The sequence below is a fragment of the Battus philenor genome, unplaced genomic scaffold (genome assembly GCF_028537555.1).
Source record: "Battus philenor isolate CCGP_79_NKW_IND1 unplaced genomic scaffold, ilBatPhil1.0.hap1 SCAF_1, whole genome shotgun sequence".
NCBI lineage: Eukaryota > Metazoa > Arthropoda > Insecta > Lepidoptera > Papilionidae > Battus > Battus philenor.
In genome coordinates, this window is record NW_027181661.1 from 11,129,350 (window position 1) to 11,153,368 (window position 24,019).

Genomic DNA, 24,019 nt, shown 5'->3' on the forward strand with positions numbered 1-24,019 from the left:
ACTAATAATAATGGATATTGTCAACAAAACTTTTTAATTGTTAATAGTGTGCTTTGAAGTTATTCATTAATAAGACGTGAGTCTTCTTTGAACTTGGATGAAGAAAAACTAGAAGGAAATATACTCAGCATAATCTTTATTGAATATTTAAACAATATTTTTTTACAATAGAATGCTTATTTTTTTCAAATTATTTTATAATAAATATCTAATGTTAATAATGTTGCATTTTGATGTATTTTTAATGTTATTAATGTTAGTTATTTTAGGGCCAGTACACAATTTTCCTAGACATTACTTAAATTACTTAAATATTTCTAAATTAATTTCTATCTTTCTAATTATTATCTACTGGGCTTGAAATTACTCATCCAAACCACACTTGGTACTAATTTTCAGCTTTCTGTTAATTATATTATTTAAATACATATTACTGCTCGATATTTGTATTTAAATAGGAATAACAGTTATTAAACTTTTAAATCCATATCAAAATCTTGTGCATTATGAATTATACATGCAAATTGTGATTTTTGTATATATCACATTATTTTACCACAACACTATTCAAAAAGAATATAATATTATTAAAATGTATATTACTACAATAATTATTCATGTTTTACTATTATCAAAAGTTAAGGCTTAATTTTGTTTAATTTTATAAATTAAGCGTTATTTTTAATTATAGTACAAAATAAGATAACCTATAGTTTTTTTATCGCAACTGTGAACCCTATATGTTCTTTGTTTTGATAAAATGCTTCATTTATATTTAAATAAAAAATGTAACCTTAACATTAGAGCATTTTTCTATTCAACTTAAAGTAAATTATATCATAAAATAATAGGGCAGGTACTGGCTAACACTATAAAGTTAATTAAAAGTCTCTATCACATTATTTTAATTATTGCCATTTAAATCTAATGAATTTTATGCTTGTGTTATCTCTTCCATAGTTCATGGTTTTCAATATGTGAAACTTCATGCCTTACTTTAAGCATTCTTGCTATTCACTGCACATAATAGTTCCATGTTTCAATCTACTCTATCCCTGCAGTGAAATTTAAGTGGATTTAAAATTATCACTTGTACAATGATTGGTAACTGTTAAAGTAAACTCTTAAATCTTATTGGCAGCCATAAGATTATTAGACATATTATGAAAAATTTTAAATTATTCATAATATGTCACATATTATTCATAATCTGTCATTATTAAACATATTCCTAAAGAAAAATTAAACAAATAGGTAAATTAAATTATGATAGATATTAACATAATTATACATTGTTGTTTGGCAAATTACTTGTAAACAGCGACTATGTTACAAATATTTTATCAACTCAATACATATTCATCATTTTACATTACCTTACAGTATAAAATTTGAGGTTAGGTTTCCTTAATTTTCATGTAAATGAAGAATTTATGTATCTTCATTAATTAATTTGCTAATCATATGTCCGATTCCAAATGCCACTGACAGAAAAGTAATCAAAAGTATAACTCGAAAATACCTGAAAAGAATTATTATAACTATAAAGGAAAAGTTAAATTTTAAAATTGTAGAAAACATACAATAAACACAGACTTTCTATTATTTTTGTATCAAAGCTCAATAGGGTGTTTAAAAATGTAGAACTATTAAGTTATTCTAAAAATGTATTTTTCTTTAATGTATTTAAATAAATATGTACGATTTTACTTATCTAAAAATAATTTTTTTGTCATAGAGTTCAGAAACAATCCAACAATAAACACTTAAACAGAGTTTTGATGTCTTTTTTTTAACAAATTTGAAATAATGTTGTTCACAAATAAGAAATTAAATCCATCCAAAGGCTGTCTGATAGAACTTGCCTCGAGTAATAAGACTGCCTTTGTACCTCTACATGAATTGCTTCTTTTTTTTACTTATTGTCTGTGGTGTACAAAAAAGTGTAAACAAAAATAAATACAGTACAAAAATTATTTGTTCTAGCATGAATCCCTAAATTTTTTTAAATTGTTATTTTGATAATGCTTACAGAAACTTTACTATACAGCAACATAATATAATTGGGGGAACAAACGCAATTGGTCTAATACATATTTCATTATCACTTCTTGTGCATGTTTTTTGGTAAAATATATAGAATTTTCTTATCTTCCCAATATTTTTAAATTTGTGAAACATGTCAACTACACCATATGTCATATTTTTATACAATTTTTTGCTAAAGAACTGATCTACTGTGTAAAAATGAATTAGGCACATCAACTTACCATGTAAATTTTGATTTTCTCAACATCCTTATAATGCATTCAGTTTGATAAACTGTACTTGCAATATCACCAGAATTGTCAATAACAAAATGTGATCGAGATACTTTCTGTTCAAGTGGCATTTGACAGCTTATTCTCTTTCTTGCAATTACTTCTGAGAAGTCATTTCGCTTGCATAATCTTTCAAGCTGTTGGTGGTCCTCACTGTACAAATACATATAGAATTTAATAAAATCACATAATATATAGGAGAAAGGGAATCACTTTTTTATTTCAAATATAGAATATGTTGATTGTCCAAAGTTTAAGTCAAATACATTCAGGCAAACTTAGTATTTCTTTCGAAGTAATTATTTTCTTTGGAATGAAAGTTTGTTATTATTTCACCAAAAAAGGCATATTGGGAATGCCTTTTTTGGTGAAATAATTTTTGATGCTTTAGATTTGTGTTACAATAATAGTATGAACCACAGTAACTTGATTATTTTATTTACAATATAACCTTTTTAACCAAAGATTATGTCTAAAAACACTTACCAGACAACAGTGATAATTTTATGCATAAATGTTAACATTTTCCCAGTCTCAAATAACAATGGCACTTCCATTACTATATATTTATGGCCAGAGAAGAAGTATCTTATAGCAGTGCTCATCATGGCTTTTTGTATTTGGGGATGTGTTATGGCATTTAGCTTCCTTCGCTTTTCAATATCATCAAATACTAACTCACCCAATTTTGCCCTATTCACCCTACCATCAGGATATAAAACTTTATCTCCGAAATAAAATTTTAATTCTTTCCATGCTCTTGTACCAGGTTCTAAAACTAAAACAAAGAATCTATATGTATCTACATTTTGGTATCCAAGAAAAAGTAATTACTGTGTTAGTAACAATTTCCAGAAGTTTTAAACAAAATATTGTATTATGTATTGTATTTGTCTTGTTGCTTGGGACACTACAATGTTAGCCAGGTAATTTATAATGTTATTGGTTATAATTAAAAAAAAAAAAACAAATTATTTATACCCTGTTCTACTTATGTCCAAAAACATATTTATTAAATATTTTAATGCTACAAAAGTATTTCTATATCAGATTGATACATATGACATAAACCTCAAATAACTATAAATGAGACTACTTTTAAATAATAACCATAAAGTTTCAATTACTAACTTTTTCTAGCAACTTCATCTGCGTCTATTACTGCTATATTGTTTTCACGAAATATTGAGAGTACTGTACTTTTGCCTGTAGCCAATCCACCCGTTAGCCCCACAATAAACATAATTATAGAAAAACAAATGTAAAACTATAGTAATTATGCAAAAATATATTCACGTTAACGCTAACTAAAAAGATGAAGCTTTGTTATGGTTTCATTGACTGTTGATTTATTCTTGACTGCTGTCATATTTTTTTTTAAAGCCGACGGCAATTGTCACGCACAGGCACAACAAATAATAAACTAATCATACAAACAGTGTCTTGTAAGATTTTGTTTAGAGTTATGTTTTTAAATACATTAGTTTAAGATGCTCATCCCACTTCCAATAATTTATAGCTAAGAAAGAAACTAATACATAGCTACTATAACTATTTTTTTTATAATATTTATCAGAAAAACAATCGATAGTACTTTTTTATTCATATTTTTACTGCCCTTCATATGAATTTACCAATAAATATTTTACCACAAATGCTGCTAAGATCTTAAATACTGTTTTACTTAAACATAACAACATATACAAAAATCCGACACAAGCTACATTGAAGTCATGTAAATAGATTATTTTTATATAACTGATATGGTTATTACAAAAAAACTAATTGGTTTGCGAATATATAACTGTGTATATAACATAGCTAATAATAACAAATAGAGTTTAGGTTACATGTAACCAGTAAAAATTATAAAAAAAAATAATGTGAAGTTAACAGAAAATTATTTTAATATGTATATAAATTGAAATTAACGACGATCTCCTAGAACATATTCTTATTGTGTAAAGAGGGTGAAAGACCACTTAATTAAAAAATAAATAGTATTATTAAAAAGAATTTTAAATCTTGTGAATATAAGATTCAAGAGTTTTATGGGAAAAAACACGCTGCTTCACGCATGCAATTTATCCTTTTCAAACACTCGAACGCCTGTAACGATTACCAAAGTGAAAGAAGACTTTTGAATACACAGCTACTAAGTTTCAATTGACGTTGATGCTGGTAGCCCGGGGGCTTTTACAGCTTCATCGGAACTGAGTTCGTGGAGCGGAAGAGTCCATGAACTTAAAAATAAAACAGAAGCTGGACAGACGCATTCCAGTTGTGCGATGTCGTTCATACGTAGTAAACCGCTCTACTCCAGTTGAGCTGTGTAGTGTTCATGTTGTGTATGCGGCTTGGGACGGCAGCATGGAACATAGCCGAGTCAAGGATGGATCCGGATCTTACCTCGATTCGCCCGCGCTGTTCGCGATTAGGGAGCGAGCGGTCCTAACACACTGCTTCTGTTGAAACCCACGTAGCCAGGTTTTTCTTTATTAAAAGGATGCCATTACATTTGAGCTTAATTATATTCTAGTTCAAATTGGGCTCTTCTGCCATTTGTTTCGTGACGTACTCAACTGATAACTATTAATGATTCCAAGGTGATTATAATATGAATAAGTAAAATAATAAATACCTATTATTTTTATTTTATAATGATACTAGTACCTCTTCGGAAAAATATCATCTAATCTCAATTTTACTTTTTTTTTTTCGTCCTGTTTTCTAATTTTATTGTTTCTTATACCCCCAAAATACAATTAAACAGTATTGGCATGTATAAACTTATAAGTGATAACACACACTTGGGTTTCTAATACAGTCAAATAATTATTCTTTAATATAAATAAGCGACAAAATTTTTTCACTTGAAAGCCCTAAACAAAAAAATGAGAATTGAAATACGGTTAATTTTAAAATATCTGTCTACTTGTTAGAAAACACATTGCTTAATAAATAAATTAAAATCCGCGACATAACCATGGTTGCTAGACTGCCAAGAGATTAAATTTATTAACAAGCATTCTATTAACAGAGATTACTTTTAAATTTTCAAAAAAAATTCTATCTTATTTTAAAGAAGTAAAGATGCTCATTTTTGCTTTAAGGAGAAAAATATACTCGCATGTGAACATTTATGCCGGCAAATTATATAAAACATAAATACTTTGTTTGAACTCTTAAAAAAACTTGTTTCATTATGTGTATAGCTATTTTTGGTTTTGTTAAAAAATTATTAGCAGTTATTACTTATCCATATGAACATAGAAAGGTGAACTGTACTTGACTATCAAAAACAAAAAAAGCAAATGCGGGAAAAGGATTTAGTTAAAACACTAGAACAAATGATGTATCGATTTTCGTAGTTCTTCTTTGAGTGGTTGGGGAAAACTCGTGGGCGGGGAAAGCTCGCGTAGGCGGAGTCACCCTGTTGTGAGTCTGAGCCCTCTTCGTAACAACCCTCTGGTTCATTACGCGTCTGAATGCGGTTAGGAAAGGCTCATTAGTTTGCAAATTTATGTATTAATATGTAAACAGTGTAAATGCACAATATTTAAAATGTTCAATATGGACGGCATGAACATAGGACGATGTCCTGGGTTAGAAAACACTAATGTCGTACCCGCCGGACAAGGCGGCTCCCCTGGATCGGCTAATGGATCTGATATATTTCTCTACGACGATTCATCGATGTCCGACAGCAGCCTCTACGCCAGTGATCAGGAAAACCTGTCCACTCCGCGGAAAAGGTCAGTGACTATCTTTCTTTATCAGACATAAGTTTATCTTGCTTAAGCAATATTGTTCGATAAGTGATTTTTAAGGTAACGGTTTTTATATATAATTGGGCAAATGTTGATAATTGTATATTATGCCTCACGTGGCAAGATAATATACACTACAATACCCACTTACTGTATCAGTAAATGTTAACTCGTTGCTTTCGCGTAAAAATCCTTCTGTTAATAGTGTAAATAATGTAACTGATTTAGATATAATCAAACTATTATAATGCACTTCCAGGACGGTTTAGACTTGGTTTAGACTAGTAAATATCTTTATCTGTGAAATATTGACGTCAAAGATAAACGTTATCACAACAAGCAATCCTTATTTAATTATTTTTATTTTAATTTATAAAAAATCACAACATAAAAGGGTTTAGGAACATTGCGAGTTGTAGGTGTGAAGAAACTGTTACGATATCAAGTAATCAAGTACTAAAGTATAATTTAGATTTGTATTTATTGAGAGTATTATTATGTTATTAATTTATTTTAACAATTAATTGTTGCTGAAAGAGTGTTTACCTGATCTGTTCTCCGTCGGCTTAGTTAGCCTATGTTCTCTACTTAGTTTACCAAAACTAAGTAAAGAACATAGGCTATTGTAATTGGATTTTGGGATATCTATATACCTATAATAAATTTCCACCTACATACTGCTTCCACGCGATATCCCAGGAACTATAAGGCGCAGAGACCATTTAGTTCAAATATTTTTTTTGCCTAGTCAATATCAGCTAAGAACGGATTTTACAAAATCTGCCCGTAAGAAGGCTTAGGGAGCGCTAATCCAAAAAAAAATTTTTTTTAACTTACCTCTTTTGAATATAAAACTTAGTCAGGATATTTTATGATGAAATTATTGAAAAGATTTAATGAAATTACACTAACAAAAGACACTGCGAGCCGACTGAAGCTAGCGAAAAAAGCTTACAGTTGAATAGTGTATATTGTGTGCCATCTAGAAGTAACTGTATTGCAAAATCGAGGGTATCACTGGACTGTTCTGGGAAATCTTTTGCTTACAAAAGGTAAGGACACTTTTTTATTCATAAAAAATTAACAATAAAATTGTGCGCAGATCGGACTGCAGGCGTTTGCATAAAAGACGTTCGCGATGCCCTCAACAGCAAATGCAACAACGGCAAGCCGCTAACCTACGTGAACGCCGTCGCATGCAGTCGATAAATGATGCGTTCGAGGGTCTCCGAGCGCACATACCCACTCTGCCTTATGAAAAACGACTGTCTAAAGTAGACACGTTAAAGTTGGCTATTGGCTACATCAGTTTTTTGGGAGAATTGGTAAGTCCAATCTGCTGAAATTAATAATGTACGTTGTTTCCTTTCGTTGGTCTACGGATCTCCTTATTCCTGATTCAATTTCGTAAAGAAATCCCAGCCATCTCTATGGATTGATGAGCGACTGTATCTCTTCAAACACTTTTCTGTACCGTAAGTAATCATCGTAACACACCATTAGACCCAACGGAATGCCAAGTTGAAGTGGCAGTAGGTAGGCCATACAGCGTGCAGAACAAAGCCTGCTGAGGCCTTAAAGTGGTGGAGAAAAAATCACAACCCCGCAAGCATAGGTTGTCCACCCGTAAAGTAGACATTCGAACTTAAAGAGGTCGTTGAAGGCTACTTTAAATCGGTACTAAAGGAATTAATGATGGAAATCTACGTCTTATATCATGATCAATGATGATGATGAAATGTAAAAACACTAACCAAGGTCTCGGAAGGAGTCTTCGTGATTATGTATAGTAAAGACGTCTGGACTGCTTTCAAGTTTCTGCCCTTTATAGGTAAAGCGATTAAAGCAAAAAGGCAAACATCATAGGCCCGTTACGAAAAAAACAAATTGACGTGTCGTTACCATGAATCATTATAAACAGCGATGAGGTCCTATTTTACATTTTATTTAACTCTAATCAAGTAAAAATAAAGGTGTACTTAAATGTATGGGATTATATCGAAAGTTTCAATTTCTTTTGTCATTTGTGTATTTAAATACAGCAAAGGGGTACAAGTTCTCTGTCATATTTGTTGCCTCTTCTAGGAGAAAATTAAGACACAATAGTAATACAATTGTATTAAATGTTTGTAGTGTTAATCAATTGATTAATCAATGATTAAATTTGAAAACCCGTTGGCTTTTGCCTAAAACTGAAACTGTAGTTACATTCGTTTCCTAACGGAGAAAAGGTAAAATGCTTTCTAGTAATTAAATTATTTTCTTTAAATAAAGCACCTAATAAGAGATTCCATATAAAGCGCAGTGATTTTTCACGATAAATATTATCGATTTTCAAGTGTTATTAAAAATATCTTTAGTCCTCTTTAATTATTGTAATTTATATATGAATATATAAATTATAATAATAGTAACATAGTTAATTTATATTCAACAGGTTCGAACGGACAGGAGCATTTCAGACGCTATGCTTTCAGGCGCAAGCAATTCTCATAATAAAGAAGAACAGAAGAAAGTGATCATAAGAGGTGAGCTAAGCTTTATTTAAATAATCAACATCATCATTTCAGCCGATAGATGCCCGCTGCAAGCCGTAAGCCTCTCCCAAGGATCGCCACGAGAACCGGTCTTACGCTGCCCGCATCCAGGGACTTCCCGCAACATTAAGTATGTCGTCGGTCTAATAAACAACTTATCATTATTTAAGCCATTACTATTATTTTTTTTTGTTACTGCTGGTAACTGTTTGTTTTATTGGCAGTTTGCATAATTTAATTGTAGTAACGCCGAGAACTTATAGTCTAAATCTCTTATTAAGTATTTGAAGGCCGGCCTTCGGGCGCCTGCGTTCGTAGCCCTGAATATAGACATTTCTCCGGACTAGAAGGCCAATGGAAAGGACGTCAACTTATTCCACCAATCTAGAATTCCGTTTTAAGACACCCGAGATGGTCGCTCGATGGTAAATTATTTTCGAGTATTAATTAAGTACACGTCAATGATAGGACTATTTTAGAAGTAGCAATTTCGGTGGGTAACTTTGCGACACAAATTTCTATTTGTATTCAAAAATTATTATCATGCTTATAGTCGCAGCACCTCCACGACTCGACTTAAGCCTCCCTCATAGATTTTTAATAGGACCAGATGGAGGTTATATAATTAACCGATTACTTATATACATAAGAATTCTCTATACATTGATAATGAGACCGGTTGGAAGCGGCCTGCATCCAGCGTCATCCGACCACCTTGACATGATCGTCAGTCCACTTTGAGCACGGATGCCTTACACTGCGTCTGCCGGTCTGTGGTCTCAAAAACCACAATGCGCAAATATTACTGTATTCCGGTTACAACGGTGCCGTAACGTCTTGAAATAATTTATTTGAAGACGCTGTGGATCGCAGCGCATTGTAATCGGCGGTACCTATGACTGACTATATCCGGCAAACGAATTCATAGTAACTTTTTTGTTTGCTTTTAGTTTGCAATTTAAACAATAATTCTGAAAAAAAAATGGAATAAAAGAAAGCGTTCGGAGTACATCCAGATACAAAGATTAATAAACTTTCTTTTTTATAATATTGATTTTTTGTTGTTTATCGTGAACGTGGGAAATGTGCTATGTACCGAAACAAGTTAATTATTGCAATATTTTTATTTTAAATAATATAGTTAATGTTAATAACATCCCCATAATACTCATAACGACGCATTAAGGCATGGATTAGATCGTGCCAGGGTGCAACTGCCGCCCTCCCTTTAAACGCGTACCTTTTAATGATCGATACGTCGAAACGAAATTGTAACGACTCATCGGAAGTATTATTACAGAGACTACTTCGCGATTCATATAATAAAAAATAACTGTTTCATCATCATAATCAACCATAGGGCTTAAAGTGCGGAACAAAGCCCACTAACCATACGACTGCCGCTTGCGGTAGGAAAGCGGCTTAGTCGAACTCAGAGCATTGACCATTACGTTCTACGATGCAAACGGAATGGCTTAACAACGCGACGTATTATTACAATTCGTCCACGATCATGACTTTGATGTGGTTCTAGTGCAATAAACATTTCTTAAACCATCCAAGAGGGATCCGGAAATCCGTAATTGAAACCCTGTGAGAAATGACAGGGCGGCGGTACCTTGATCTCTTGTTAAAGGTCATTGCACTACATGCCCACCGACACGTCTAAACTAACCAACCTAGAGGCCTCAGTCAGTGTGCTCGTCATGACAGCCTTTGCTTTTAATTATCATAAAGTCCAAGGGGCGACTATTCTGGTAAGGGTAATTAACAGTAAGCGCGCCAAATGAAACACCAACACCATCAACGTTCGAGGGAGAGCGCTAGATGCTGTCTCAGCATCTAGCAACAGCGACTAAAATCGCTATTAATTGGAATAACTCCGAAAATCTCTTCACGAAAGCTTCCATTCTAAGTGACGCAAATCCAAAATCCTTCACGTGCGAACATGACGCCAATACCTCAAGGCATCAATGTACTTACAAGTCATATACAATCTGTCGTCAAGAGTTTCTCAAAACAGATCCCAGCGGAAGATAAATTCCAAGAGCTCTGCTAGATGATGTAAGATACCTTCTGAGACGCAAGTATGGGCAATGTGCACCCAATATCGTTTCCCGTCCAAACCGAACCGCAGGTACCTAAGTGAAGCTAGAGAGCGCATCGCCTAAGTTTGGAACGAGAGATGGAGTGACACCTTCTCGGAAATCAAACCGTCCCATCTCGCCTCCTGAAAGATTCCTAAATTCCTCAAAGCATACATACCTGCTCAATCATGCCACCCCTCTAGCGCTAGAGTAATCAGACTCTGGCTTTGCTGGACGAGGAAAAGCTGAATGCCTAGCCGCAAATCCGAATCACCTCCTAAAGGTGGACCGTGAAGTTGAAAGACGCTCCCTGAAGCCCTTGCCCCATAGATCTGGTCATGTGCGATGAAGTTATGGACGTCATGTACAATTTACGCCCGCGTAAAGCGCCAGACTCCGATGGCATACCCAATAAGGCAGCCAAACTCCTCCCGACCGACACAATCAAGGTTGTAGTTCTTGTTTTTAACGTGGCCATGCCAAGGATTCTTAACCAAACAGTGGAAGAGTGCGGAAAACAGAGTTCTTGAAGCCCTCCAAAACCGCAATGAATCCCACGTCCTATAATCTACAAAAGATTCATCCGTGCTGGAATTATGACATTAATAGAGGCGAAAGAACTCCCTATTTCTGAACAGTTTGATTTTTACTCCCGCGCTCATAAAGTGCACCACTTTGCGGGATAAAGTTTGGCATATCGGACTCGTACACGACACCAATACGATGTCGGTATGCCGGTCGGTATTTGACATTCTTAGTGATAAAACGTTTCAACTGCCGTCGAGGACTTCTAGCGAGTCCCACATCCGGTGCGGGCGGGCGCGCCACAAAGACCGGTCAGGCCTGTTCTGTACACGCTTTACACCAATGACATCCCTCAGGTCAAGGGTTTAAAGTTCGTCCTATTCGCAGACGACACCTGCATTTCTACCTCTCACTTATCGCCACCGACGCCATCACCAAACGCTTCCAGACCGCAGCCAATGTCCTAGGACGTTGTTTCTGGAAATGGAGGATTTTAATCAATCTCTCCAAACGCGTGGTAATGCTCATTACAAAGCGCAACCGCTCCTTTTTGCCGATCACAGATAAGTTCTGCGCCATGGTTAACTCAAACACGTTATCTAGGTGTCGTTTTGGATAACAAATTCAATTTTAAGCGCACGACTAAAGCACGCGAAAGCGGCCTTCATACTTGGCCGCACCTATCAATTATTAAACAGTGGGAGTGAACTGGCTCTGTCGAATAAAGTGCCGTGATAAAGCCGTAATAAGACCCGTCCTCACATACGTAAAACCATGCTTGACATATGCTATTTCGCCTGAATGACTCATGGACTCTAAGTCGTACAGAACCGATTCATGCGTAGGGTAACGAGTGCCCGTGATATTTACGCAATGAAGACCTGCATGTTGACATAGAACTGCCGACAATCGACCAGTTCCTACGACGGGCATCAATTCATTACTTTGACTCTGCCGCTCGACTTACAAATTCATTGATTATAAGTACCGCCACCTACACTATGGTTACACCCGGTACATTCGGACAGTCTGGTGATCGAGACACATACTCGAATTTCCAGACGACGAAACCACTAAAAGACAAACTGTCTCGTCGGAAACGAGGTCGGATCACATATCACAAGAGACCCAAACCCACGATCATACTGAATAGAAGCGTTGCTGGAGTTTTTTTCGCCACTTCTTTCCCAGTGGTAGTAGTACTAAGTCCCTCTATTTAGCATTCAACGAACCTATCTAAGAGGTTGGTGGCCTCCCAATTTGGTAAAATAGTAATATGTAGCGGCCCGAACCGAGGCTCCGAGCTTCGCTACTTTAAAAAAGGTCTTAGCTTGACGCAGTCTGCACCCTGCCACCTCAAACCCGCGGAATCTGAAATGACTTTTTATTTAGCTCCGTCCCGTCGATATTCAACAAGATCGGTTAGAACCGGTTTGCAACCCGCCATCTAAGGTAATAAACGTACTACGCTGCGCTTGCCGCTTGCCACGATATCTTGTACATCGTCTTTGCTTAGTCGGTTAATCTCGTAGAGAAATTCCGAGAATAGACCGTCCATAATTCATTGTGCGACTGTGAACTTTCTAATGATATTTCTTAATTTTCACAGCTAAATGTTTTTTAAAGATACCTATATATCGTAATAATAGTTTAATAAAAACTTTCATTCTTATTAAAAGAAGGTTTTTCTGAAGACACTATTAACTAACAGTTGTATAAATGGAACTGATAGAATATTTTCAATTAAATAATGAAATGTCACAAGGAAGAAAAATGTCAAACGTAATAAGGGACATGAATTGACGATAAAAATATAAATAAATTAGACGATTTATTTTCTTAGTTACTGTAGTTAACTATATTATTATGTAACATCTTCGAGAATGTGATATCGGTTAATATTGCTACATTACCAGTATTCAAGTTTTAATAATTTGTAGTGAAGAATTTTGATGTATTTAAAAGACAATTTAAAAGCGTAATTAATTTCGCACTTATTCAATTTAATGTTATTTTTGCGACACGGTTCGTAGAATATGAAGCGGTACAACGATGTGTAGGTATCTAAAATCGATTGGTCCAGGTGTTATTCCCGTGCACTTCCCATGGCGTGTTGCGTGATGACACCCTTTGTCCCGTGGGATCCACCACAGACGAAACAAACGTATTATTCAGTTATTATGATATAATTATGGAAAAAAAAGTCTTAAAATAAATATTGATTTTTAATTCGAATATATTGTTTTTTAACGAAACACATTTTTCCTTTCAATAAGACTTAAATTATCTTAAATGTAACTTTTAGTAGGTTCTAAAAAAGAATAGCGATTTAAAAATTAACTAAAAAATTAAAGTTATACATATTTTACATAAAGCAATCCGTACATTATTCTATGGAGGGTGTTTTAAATCCGCATACAAAAAATAAATATATTAAAAGTGCTCCGGGCTTCAGAATCACATATAGCAAATTAAGTGATCTCCCTCTGCAAACAGAAGGGCGAAGTGAATTAGAAAACTATTAAGCTCTTCACACCCCTTCTTGCAACGGTGTGAATTTTTTGTACAGCGATCACAAATGATACTAATATTTACAAAAGTAATGAAAAAAATATATAATGATTTCCGTAGCTCTTAAAAAATATGATGGCTAAACGTAAAAATATCACAATAATAAATTAACACAAGTTTGTCTTTTTTGTTTGTCAGGTTTTCGACAATTTAAAATTTTTAATATTCAACGCTTGTTATAATTAGTTTTATAATAACGGAAAAAGAACCTAATAAATGCTTGGATGATGGAAATAAAAGCGTGGGTTTTTTTGTATATACATTTAACTACTTGGTTAAGTAAATCTTACTCATTTTATAAGTTATGTGTTATTGACATTCTTATACTACGCACTACGCACTATATTTGTTGATTTAATTATATATATTTTTATATATTGTATACATAAACTAAATGTATTAATAACAAACAATGATTTCTTTACAAAGTGATAAGTTTTCTGTTTCATAAACAAGCTTTTTATGATGTGATTATATTTTATATCAATGGTTTGTGTTTTTTATTACATCTTAACACACCATTTTTGGATTACGATTGATGTCATATATTTGATATTTAGAGGCAGGTGTTTTAATTTACTCTTCGGGAAAAATTTACAATATTTGTTTCCATTTTTTTTTTCTCTATAGGAACATTCCTCGTGTCATACTAAACATATATAGAAATAATTGTGCCCGAATACTCAGCCGTTCTCGAGTTTTACGTATAGCAAGTTATTTGGTAATCCATTTTTATTTATAATAATATAAAACGTCAGTAAACTTTAGATCCTCCATTTCATATATCATGTTAGTCTCCCAATATACACTGTTAAAATTTCATTTTTTAAAGCATTTCGAAAAGTCCTTGTTCTATAATTGTATTTTTATTTCTTAGAAAACAAATATTTAAAAAGAATCCAATTAATAGAAGACATTTCGGACGGATGTCACATTATTCATTTTTTAATTAATAAAATACCTTATCGAAAGTATAGGATTTACATAACTATTATCGCGCACGTGTGCCGACTGACCCTCCAATTCTATTGACTCCGCTGTTGAACTCAATAACAAAACACTAAACTACGCAATTCACAATGGATATAAATACTTCTTATATTTCTATTCTTAACTGGCCGCATCAAAAACCTTATTTTGTGGGAACTGTCTTCGTGACATTTTAGTACGTTTATTTGTATTTACGTATTTAGGTGCAATAGTAGATGGTTCAGTACTACATAACTATTGATCGTTAACTAGTACTGTAAAATGCCAATTAAAATTTTACTTGCACGACAAATCTTTGATTCAATGGGACTTCCTACCGTCGAGGTGGATATGGTGACCGAACTTGGTCTATTTAGAATAGGCGTGCCGAACACTGATGCGAAAAAGGTCGCCGAGGCAGTACAACTTCGTGATAATAATCCTGCCGAGTACATGGGCATGGGGGTAAGCAACGCTGTTAAGAATATTAACACGATAATTGCACCTGAACTTATAAAACAAAATTATGAAGTTACAATGCAAAAAGAGATAGACCAATTCATGCTCGCTCTTGACGGGACCGATAACAGATCAAGACTTGGAGCAAACTCTATAATGTGTGTTTCAATGGTTGTAGCGAAGGCTGGGGCGGCTAAAAAAGGAATGCCTCTATATAGACATATATCTGATATGGCCGACGTAACTAGCATAATTATGCCGGTTCCACATTTTACCATTTTGACGGGGGGTATACTATCTTCGAACGAATTACCATTTCAAGAATATTTGATCATGCCAACGGGAGTGTCGTCTTTTGTTGAGGCTATGCGCGTTGGCACTGACATTTATCAGTATGTTAAAAAAACTGTCAAATCAAAATTTAAAGTCGAGGCAACGTACGTAATTGAGAATGGTGGCTTTTCCATACCTCTGCGAAGCAATAGAGACGCACTTATATTTTTAACTGACGCTATTAAACAATGTGGATACGCTGGTAAAGTTGAAATTGCTATCAACGCTGCCGCATCGGATTTATTTAAAGATGGCGCTTATGATTTAGAATTTAAAAATCCCAATACCAATCCCCAAGATTACATGTCTTCAGACAAGCTTGCAGAAATGTATTTGGAAAGCATGAAAGAGTTTCCCGTAAATTCTTTCGAAGATGCATTTGATTTTGACGATTGGGCCGCTTGGTCCACTTTAACTACACGGACTCAAGCACAATTGTTTGGAAATGACCTCACGCAGACGAACTTAAGAAGAGTAAGTTTGGCAGTTGAAAAAAGAGCTGGAAATACCTTAGGCATACGATTAAACCAATCCGCCACGCTTACCGAATTAATAGAAGTGTTTAAATTAATAAAATCCAATGGTTTTGGTGTCGTAGTTTGCGACAGGTGGGGAGATACAGATGACTTATTCCTAGCTGATTTAGTAATTGGATTGTCTGCTGGTCAGATAAAATGTGGTGCTCCCGCGCGATCTGAACGCGTCGGTAAATATAACCAGATTTTAAGAATAGAAGAAGAATTAGGCGCTTTAGCTAAATACGCTGGAAAAAATTACCGCGGACAAGTCTAATGTATTTTCCAGTTCTCATAATTAATTATAAAAATTAAAGACAACAGGTACTTAAGCATCTAATATTCAGACAATTGTCAGTTGCGGTTGTCTTAAATTCATGGCAAGCGGTATAATTACCGGAAATGTTCAATATGTCCATTGTGATATAGTTCTAAACTGTTATTAATGCACTTGCATAAACGTTTTCCATTGAACCATGTGGTGCTATGACAATAATGTATATCGATATCTATGATAGAAAATTCAAACGGTTGGAGAACATTGCTAAATTTGTGTATTGTGGTTCATAAAAATAGCACGTTTATCGCATTTTGCCGCCAATAAATACTTATTTTAAATATAGGTACGCTAAAACTACAGCAAAATAAATGTCAAACGGCAAAACAGCAAAGTAACAATCTCATGTATTCGTTATAAATTTCTTCAAACAATAATTTAAATTATAGCTGGAAGTATAAAAAATGTTTAGAAAATATAACACACTTTTGCATGAAATCGTTTTATTTTTTATTAAGTTCTTAAATTCAATAATTTTTATAGTACAAATAAATAATAAATTTAACCGGGTTATTTAAAAAGAAACTGTATTTATGCTGGCCCCGAAATAGATTCCCAAATAACAGAAAAAGTTCCTTTGGTAGTTTAAGACTACCATCGAAGATAAATTTGGAAGCTAGAATTTCCAACATATAGAATAAATGTAATATTGTTTGGATTCTGTTACTTTCCAGCATTATAACAGGAAAGTCATCTAAATATCGATAAATGACGAACATCACCAGTTTTGTAATAGACAGGGGACAGAAAGGAACGCACGTGCAAGCGCCCTCACGCTCGACCCCCAGCCAAACACCCCGATATTGTACCACATCGCGAAATGTTTAGTTAGAAGAGCCCCCGTAAAGAATTGTTTACGCTCTCTTCACTGTAATTGCAGATAAATAAAAATGTGTTTATGCTTGCTTAGGGCTGCACCCAAGCGATTGTCCGTATGTAATTGCAAGATCAATGGTTATAGATTAGTCATTTTTATATCTAATACTCTGTGGTATTCAACTTCCTTGCCTTTATCTGAACAATTTTTCCGTGGAATTAGGGAGTACTATTCTGTTGCTAAACAATAACCCTTTTAGACCTCTAATACATTTAGGGTACTTTTCTTTTTTTTTAACTTGGTTATTGAACGTAATATAATATATAAAAACTTGCTTTAACTAGCATTTCTTGTAAGTTGGCGCGACTTGTCATAGAATCTAAACATCGTCTTTATAAATTCGTCTTAATTTACTTTTTTACAATTTGTTTCCACAACATACTAGATTTTTTAAAACATTATTTATCTAAATGTAACAAATCAACTTATATCTACAAAAACACATCTTGCATTAAAAACAATGCTGAAGTTTAAAACTAGTTCAAGATGACGTGGGTTATGCAATAAAACAGATTTAGACAAAATTTGGAAGAACTAAGCGTTCCGTTAGCTGGGAGCAGGCGAAAAATCGTTCACTACATACATAAATGAAAAGCGGACTTTGTTTTGACATTGGTACAACAAATTATATGTTAAAGTAAAATAAATCGATAAACAATTATTGTGGGTAGGTTAAGTTAGTTTGGAATCGTTAGAGCTCTTAACTCCCACTAGCTTTAGCGACGCTGAAAGGATCGGTGGATTTACGGGATCTCAATCCATTGTGATAGAACACGGGGAATTCAAAGGTAGAGTGAACTACGCACAGCACGTGGGACTGTGGCAAAAAAAGTTTCCCACTGATTAGTGAAGTCCCTCACACCAACGTAGTAATGAGTGGGTTTTAATGTACAGGAACCTCGCGTAATGACGTGATGCCAACGTACCTTGAACATCGGTTCGCGGAGGACGAAGCGCTTAATCCAGAAGATTTCTCTTTACTGGGATGGTTGGGAGAAAGCGTCTAGAAACCAAAAAAAGATTAGGCTACATTTGCTGTTAGTTGGCAACATTTACCGGCGACTAACGAAAAAAGAAGTACTTATTTTAAACATATATTTTTATGTATTATAAAAGTTGTGATAGCAGACATGAAATTATAGAAACATTCCATCTATCAATTTTTTTATCAATGATGTAGGAATGACAATTTATTTCTGCTATAGTAACAAAAATCATTATTTATTGATTGTAAACAAAGTATGGAACATCTTGCTGTCAATTTTATTTTAAAACGAGAGCGAGAGATTGGTAAATACACGACATATTATTTTAAGAATGACCTAATGTGTTTTAATCATTTCAGGTAGTAATTTCCAAGCTCATTCGTTGTCTTGGTCTCGTCGTGGAGAAAGGCCGCCGGGAGGAACTCTACACGCTAAAATTTGGATACCCGAAGATCCTAAGTTACATTACAATACAAATAACGTCATCGAGAAGGAAGAACTAAGATAAATTATAGTCAGTGCATATGATAATTGTTGATCTCTATTAGTATGTAACAAGTATAGTTAATCAAAGTAATATTCTATTATCTGTAGTTAATAATTGAAATATGTAAATATAAACTATTTGTTTATCTAAACAGTTCACAATGTGGCGTTTATGAATTAAAACGAAAAATAAACAATCATTACGGGAGATAATTTGATTTATTTATATCATTCCACTAATCAATAATACCTACCCATTTAGTCATAAATGATTTTAATTTAAAATGGGTATTTATGAGACTATTATATTATATATTTAATATAACCCACTTTTAATGGATTACATTATATGTATTAAATATTATAAATCGTGAAAAAATTCGCTATTAGCGTGCAACATATTAAATAACTTTAAAAAGAAAAATGTTAAGGCATAACATGCGAAAATTATGGCAAACAACCGTAGTGGTTTTACATTCCCTAAAAGTGAAGTGCGACGATCAGTAAAAGTTAGAGACTCTGGAAGGCATTCGATTTGTATTAAAGTAATATAATAAGTATAATATATAACTCTCTCACTCTCTTACAACAAGAAAAATATATTATTTCGTCTGTTCCCGACAATCAATATTTTTAAATTTTTTGTTTTGTGCATAAGTAATGGATTTGTATTTCTGAGCAGTATGTAAACATACGACACAAAAATTGATTTTTGGCGCGGTTGCTAGGATACCATTTCGGAACTCTCTATAGTTATATTGACAATTGTGTATTTCTAAATAAATATTTTATGGGATTAATTTACATCTTAATTATTGTCCACAACAACTGATCCTGAGTGACTGCACATCCTATCGCTGGTTCGATTTAATAAACTAAATACAAAATCATTCTCTACGGTTAAACGAAAAAAAATTACATGGTATGTTTAAACTTTTTGCTCATCACTAACAAATTAAAAATATTTCTTTCGAACCGTTCTATTCTTTACGATGCAGTGTTACAAAAGAAAAACAAAATAAAGTGTTAACCTTTAGTAAAAGTATAAGAAAAATGCTATAACTATCAACACCACGTGCTAGAACTCTTTAAGCCTAATTGAAACAGAAGGAAAAACTTTACTGGCATATGACTATATATGACTACCTATAGATATGCATATCTAATACACGGTACTACATTACCCTTCGGACTATAGCAATATTTTAGGCAAAAGAGTCGCTTTCTAGGAACCAGCCTGTACCGTTAGTCATGACGATTTTCTGTGAGTTCGTCAGAACTGTGCTAGGTTTATATTATGAGACTTAGTTTTCACTCGCAGATCAATTTTTTCTTTTCTTTTTTTATTTTTTGTGGCAAGCTAGAGAGACTAGTCCAACTTCCTCCTGCTAACACTGTAGGGGGAGGGGAGCGGCTTCACGCGTTCATAGCTCGACGTCCTAACGTGATACTTGCCTTCCTAAAGACAAATTTCCCCGATGCCCCCGGATGTCTATATACCTACGGACGCAGTACACGCGGTCAACGCCTTCAGAAAAACCTGAGGAAAACTACTCCTCCCATGAACGAATAGACGCTCATTCTGAAATGGAAAGGAGTGTTACAGTAAAACGAACAATTACACATTACTTAGTCTCTGCATCGCTCATCCAAATATTATACATAATTGTTCGGACCGTAACCTCCCATATAATTACTTCAAACGTCGCGCCACCCTGAGACCGAAACGCGCTCTTAAACTTTCGTACGACAACTTAAACAAAGGTGATAGCAAGCCAACAAGTCATGGCTCGACATCTGTTTAGACGGAATGTTAAACAGGTTATGAGCAACAGCTCAAACCGTAGTCTCCTCCAGTGGGTTCTTACGCCAGGTCATTGCATGGGGCGGCAGCACAAGCGATCAAAGAGCTTAGTTGAGCGATGAAGAGCCTGAACTGTGAACTTAGGTTAAGCGCCATCTGCGCCCTGTCATCGGAATTTATAAATAGCAATAGGGCAAACTGAATTACTGTTGTACTTTCACTAGGTGGACATAGTTATAGTCGCGGGATGTTACTAAATGCGGGCAGCGAAAGACCGGTCGTCGTGGCGTCTAGCAGCACAAAAGATGATGAGAAAACACTTTCAGTTTACCTTCATTCCCAAATAAATATTACGCAATGAAAACGCTCTTACTGCATTAGACAGATGCACAGTTTCCCACAGAGACGGTATCTATATCCCTTGTTATATCAAATAGTTTATCCATTTTGAGTTATCTTTTAACACAGTGCACAGTTTATAAACTATTTAAAATTAGAAAATGCGATTTCTTGGTAAAATATTTGTAACGAAATTACAGTTTTTATTATTTGAACAATAGACGGAAAGATTTGCTTTTAGACCCAATACAAATTCTATTATTAAAAGTCAAATAGTAGAATTTTATTTCTGGGCATTGATTTGGAGCTAGCCCATAAAAATGTTAAAGCTTATCAAACTTAGGCATAGTAAGAGTATATCTTGATTTCCCAGAAGCTTTCCAGAAGCAGAAGTGCAACGTGCAAGTGGACAGAGATTATCAAGATTTTAATTCACAAAAAATTATTCATTAAATATATAATGCAAATAAAATGTTCAAGAAAAAACTGCGTACACGCTCAGAATAACCTTAACGGATACGTTTAACTAAAAAGGCTTTAATATTTTTTTACAAAATAAATATCCTGCTGCATGTTATGGGGCGTTACTCGATCAATATCTAGCGCTGTCCCGGATTGGTTGCAGATGGCATTTCCCATGCCAGCTCCGCCTCATCTCTGATTTAAAACCATTAACACATTAAACATTTTCCAACAGCATATTCAATAACGACCAGCAATTGACAGAAAAGTTTCATAGCGAAAATTTTGAAACAACATTATTACAAGTTTGATTTTATAATTACTATATAAATACAATAATCAAGATCATTTTTTATTGTTCGTCATACCATTCTTTAAACCTAATTAATCTATACCACTTTAATATAATCAGTACAGAGGTAATTGTGTGAATGGGATCTAAGTACCTTAAGTAGCTTGCATAGCTATCAGATCGATCGACTTTGAGATTATGGTAGTGTGTTTAAGGATAGGATGCTGATGGTTTTTCTAACAAACTTTGAATATTATTAAACATTAGGTAGTTAACTATCAAAAACTTATATTTATGTATATTCACCTAAATAAAAATTATGATAAATATATTTTAGATCTCAGCTCTACACAATGTAATACACCCAGTATTAAAATCCAGCATAACGTAAATTTAATAATGTACTCGTACGACAGTAAAGACGCTTTAATGGGTCCAACTGGTCCTATGGGCATCACTGTCCGGCGTTGGACATCCTAAAACTGAAATGATGATTATGAAACACTTTTAAAGATATGTTACCTAAAATAATATTATTACCCCCACAGAAATAAAGTAAAATAAGGAGTAAACTTATTCCTTTGTCACATTTATAGCCAGTTGCGATACCCAAGTTTAGTTAAGCCAAATAAAATATCTTAGTATAATATAATTTATTACTTATCAATCATTAACAAATTCCTATTATTTTCAAAATTAAGTTTCGGTTTATTAATAGATATTTTATTTTAAAATCTTGTCGATTCGCCGTTTACATAAGACCCTGCCCGTTGATCTGTATTCTATCAAATTGTCTTTGTTTATTTTTATGTCTTGTTGATGTTCAATAAAGGGTAAATAAGCAGAGAGAACACCAAGACTTGTATACTATTTATTATTTTCTCTTTTGAAGTTTTTAATACATAAGAAACACCATTTACAAAAAAAAATACTCAAACAATTCTTCAACAACAAAAATAACTTATTACGAATATTTGAGTTACAATTACTTTACGTTCACGCGGACAAGGAATTCGAAAAAACACTATGCTTTTTTAATATTTAAATTAATTTGCTGTGCAAATGTATAATTGTATTTCCGCGCTGATGCGTGAGAATTTTTCCAGAAACTAACAAAAGGATAGAATTTATTAATTTGGGGTTTTTTTGTAATGAATTTTTACATAAGATTCAACTTATATGTTCTTGGAAATAAATATGATATAACCTATCTTTACTTTAATTTAAAACTTTAAAAATGGTTAAATTGTAAATAACCTGTCCCCTGTATTCTTCGCGAACCTTATCAACGCTCTCTCAACTCCGATGATGATAATGTTTCGTAAAAGCAGTTCTTACCTAAACTCTACTTGACGAATGTAATAATTTCACCAAATTCTCCCAGTTCCATTCTCTAAGCCTGACAGTTACAGACTTATCGTAATGAATCAGTACCATAGAGAAAATCTCTCTTATACTATAAATCTCATATGGTCAATACTGGCCCCCCTCGGAGCGATGCACCGCACTCTCATCATACTCGTACTCAAGACGTCGACGACCGCGTCGGCCTCGCCGGGGCCTTCGAGGGTGGTCAGGGCAGGCCCGTGTCACTCCCGACCACCGAGTAGTCCTCATTTCGCAAACCTACACTGCACTTCAGTCACATCACTATAAACGGGAATAGTCTCTCTTCGTGCAAACGTCATTGTTGTATCTGGAAGGCGATGTGCCAGATTAAGTTTTTTTCTTAGGGACCTATTTTTCTCTCGATTTCGACGAAGCTGTACGAAGCCAAAATGACTAGCAGCGTAACATCACACACATCATAAATACATAATAAAAATTACTTATCCAAGATTTAGCACTGGCACTACCGTACTTTTCTTCTAGATTCCTAAGAGAATAATAAATTTTATTCCGTACTCGGTAAGTTCATAGGACATTAGTAAGCTAGTAAAATATTTACTTAAAGAATGTTAGTAACTATTAGTATTTTGTATAATTTAACAATAGCACTAATTATAAATTTATCCTAAAATTTAAAAAAAAAACTTGTTTTATAAAGTTTTTTTAAAACTATGTGTGGCATACAAATACCGCTGCAGACAAGAGCAAAAAAAGTACCGCCCGGGCACTGCAGAGCACCCGAAATGAAGCGATGATATAGCCTTCCGTAGGTCCATGGTAGAATAATAATTACACTGCCATCTTTTGACACTGGAACAACATTCAATTCGTGTATGCACTACCCTAACTTTGGAAGAAGCCGCTCGACGTTCAACTTCTTACGAGCCAATCCCTATTTACTTGGGAACAGGGATTTGTTGGGGCAATAATTTTTTCGTTTGTTCTTTGTATTAATAATCT

At 34.0% G+C, this 24,019-nt stretch overlaps 2 protein-coding genes across 3 annotated transcripts; one reads left to right on the forward strand and one right to left on the reverse strand.

Moving 5' to 3' along the window:
• Positions 1-678: 678 nt before the first annotated feature.
• Dpck (Dephospho-CoA kinase) lies at positions 679-3,662 on the reverse strand. Of its 2 annotated transcripts, XR_011109123.1 has the most exons (5): positions 3,453-3,662; positions 2,808-3,099; positions 2,271-2,474; positions 1,377-1,522; positions 681-1,055 (listed from the first exon to the last, which is right to left on the reverse strand). XR_011109123.1 is itself a non-coding variant. In XM_068777200.1 (4 exons), the coding sequence occupies exons 1-4, from the start codon at positions 3,562-3,564 to the stop codon at positions 1,432-1,434; spliced, it is 699 nt and encodes a 232-aa protein (XP_068633301.1). In that variant the 5' UTR covers positions 3,565-3,662; the 3' UTR covers positions 679-1,431. The 2 variants fall into 2 exon arrangements, 1 of the variants encoding a protein (XP_068633301.1); XM_068777200.1 differs by having other exon boundaries at positions 679-1,522.
• A 2,355-nt stretch (positions 3,663-6,017) lies between these two features.
• Positions 6,018-16,364, forward strand: LOC137920936 (enolase-like). Its single transcript, XM_068763910.1, has 4 exons — positions 6,018-6,076; positions 7,194-7,416; positions 8,529-8,618; positions 15,084-16,364. The coding sequence occupies exons 1-4, from the start codon at positions 6,018-6,020 to the stop codon at positions 16,362-16,364; spliced, it is 1,653 nt and encodes a 550-aa protein (XP_068620011.1).
• Positions 16,365-24,019: the final 7,655 nt, after the last annotated feature.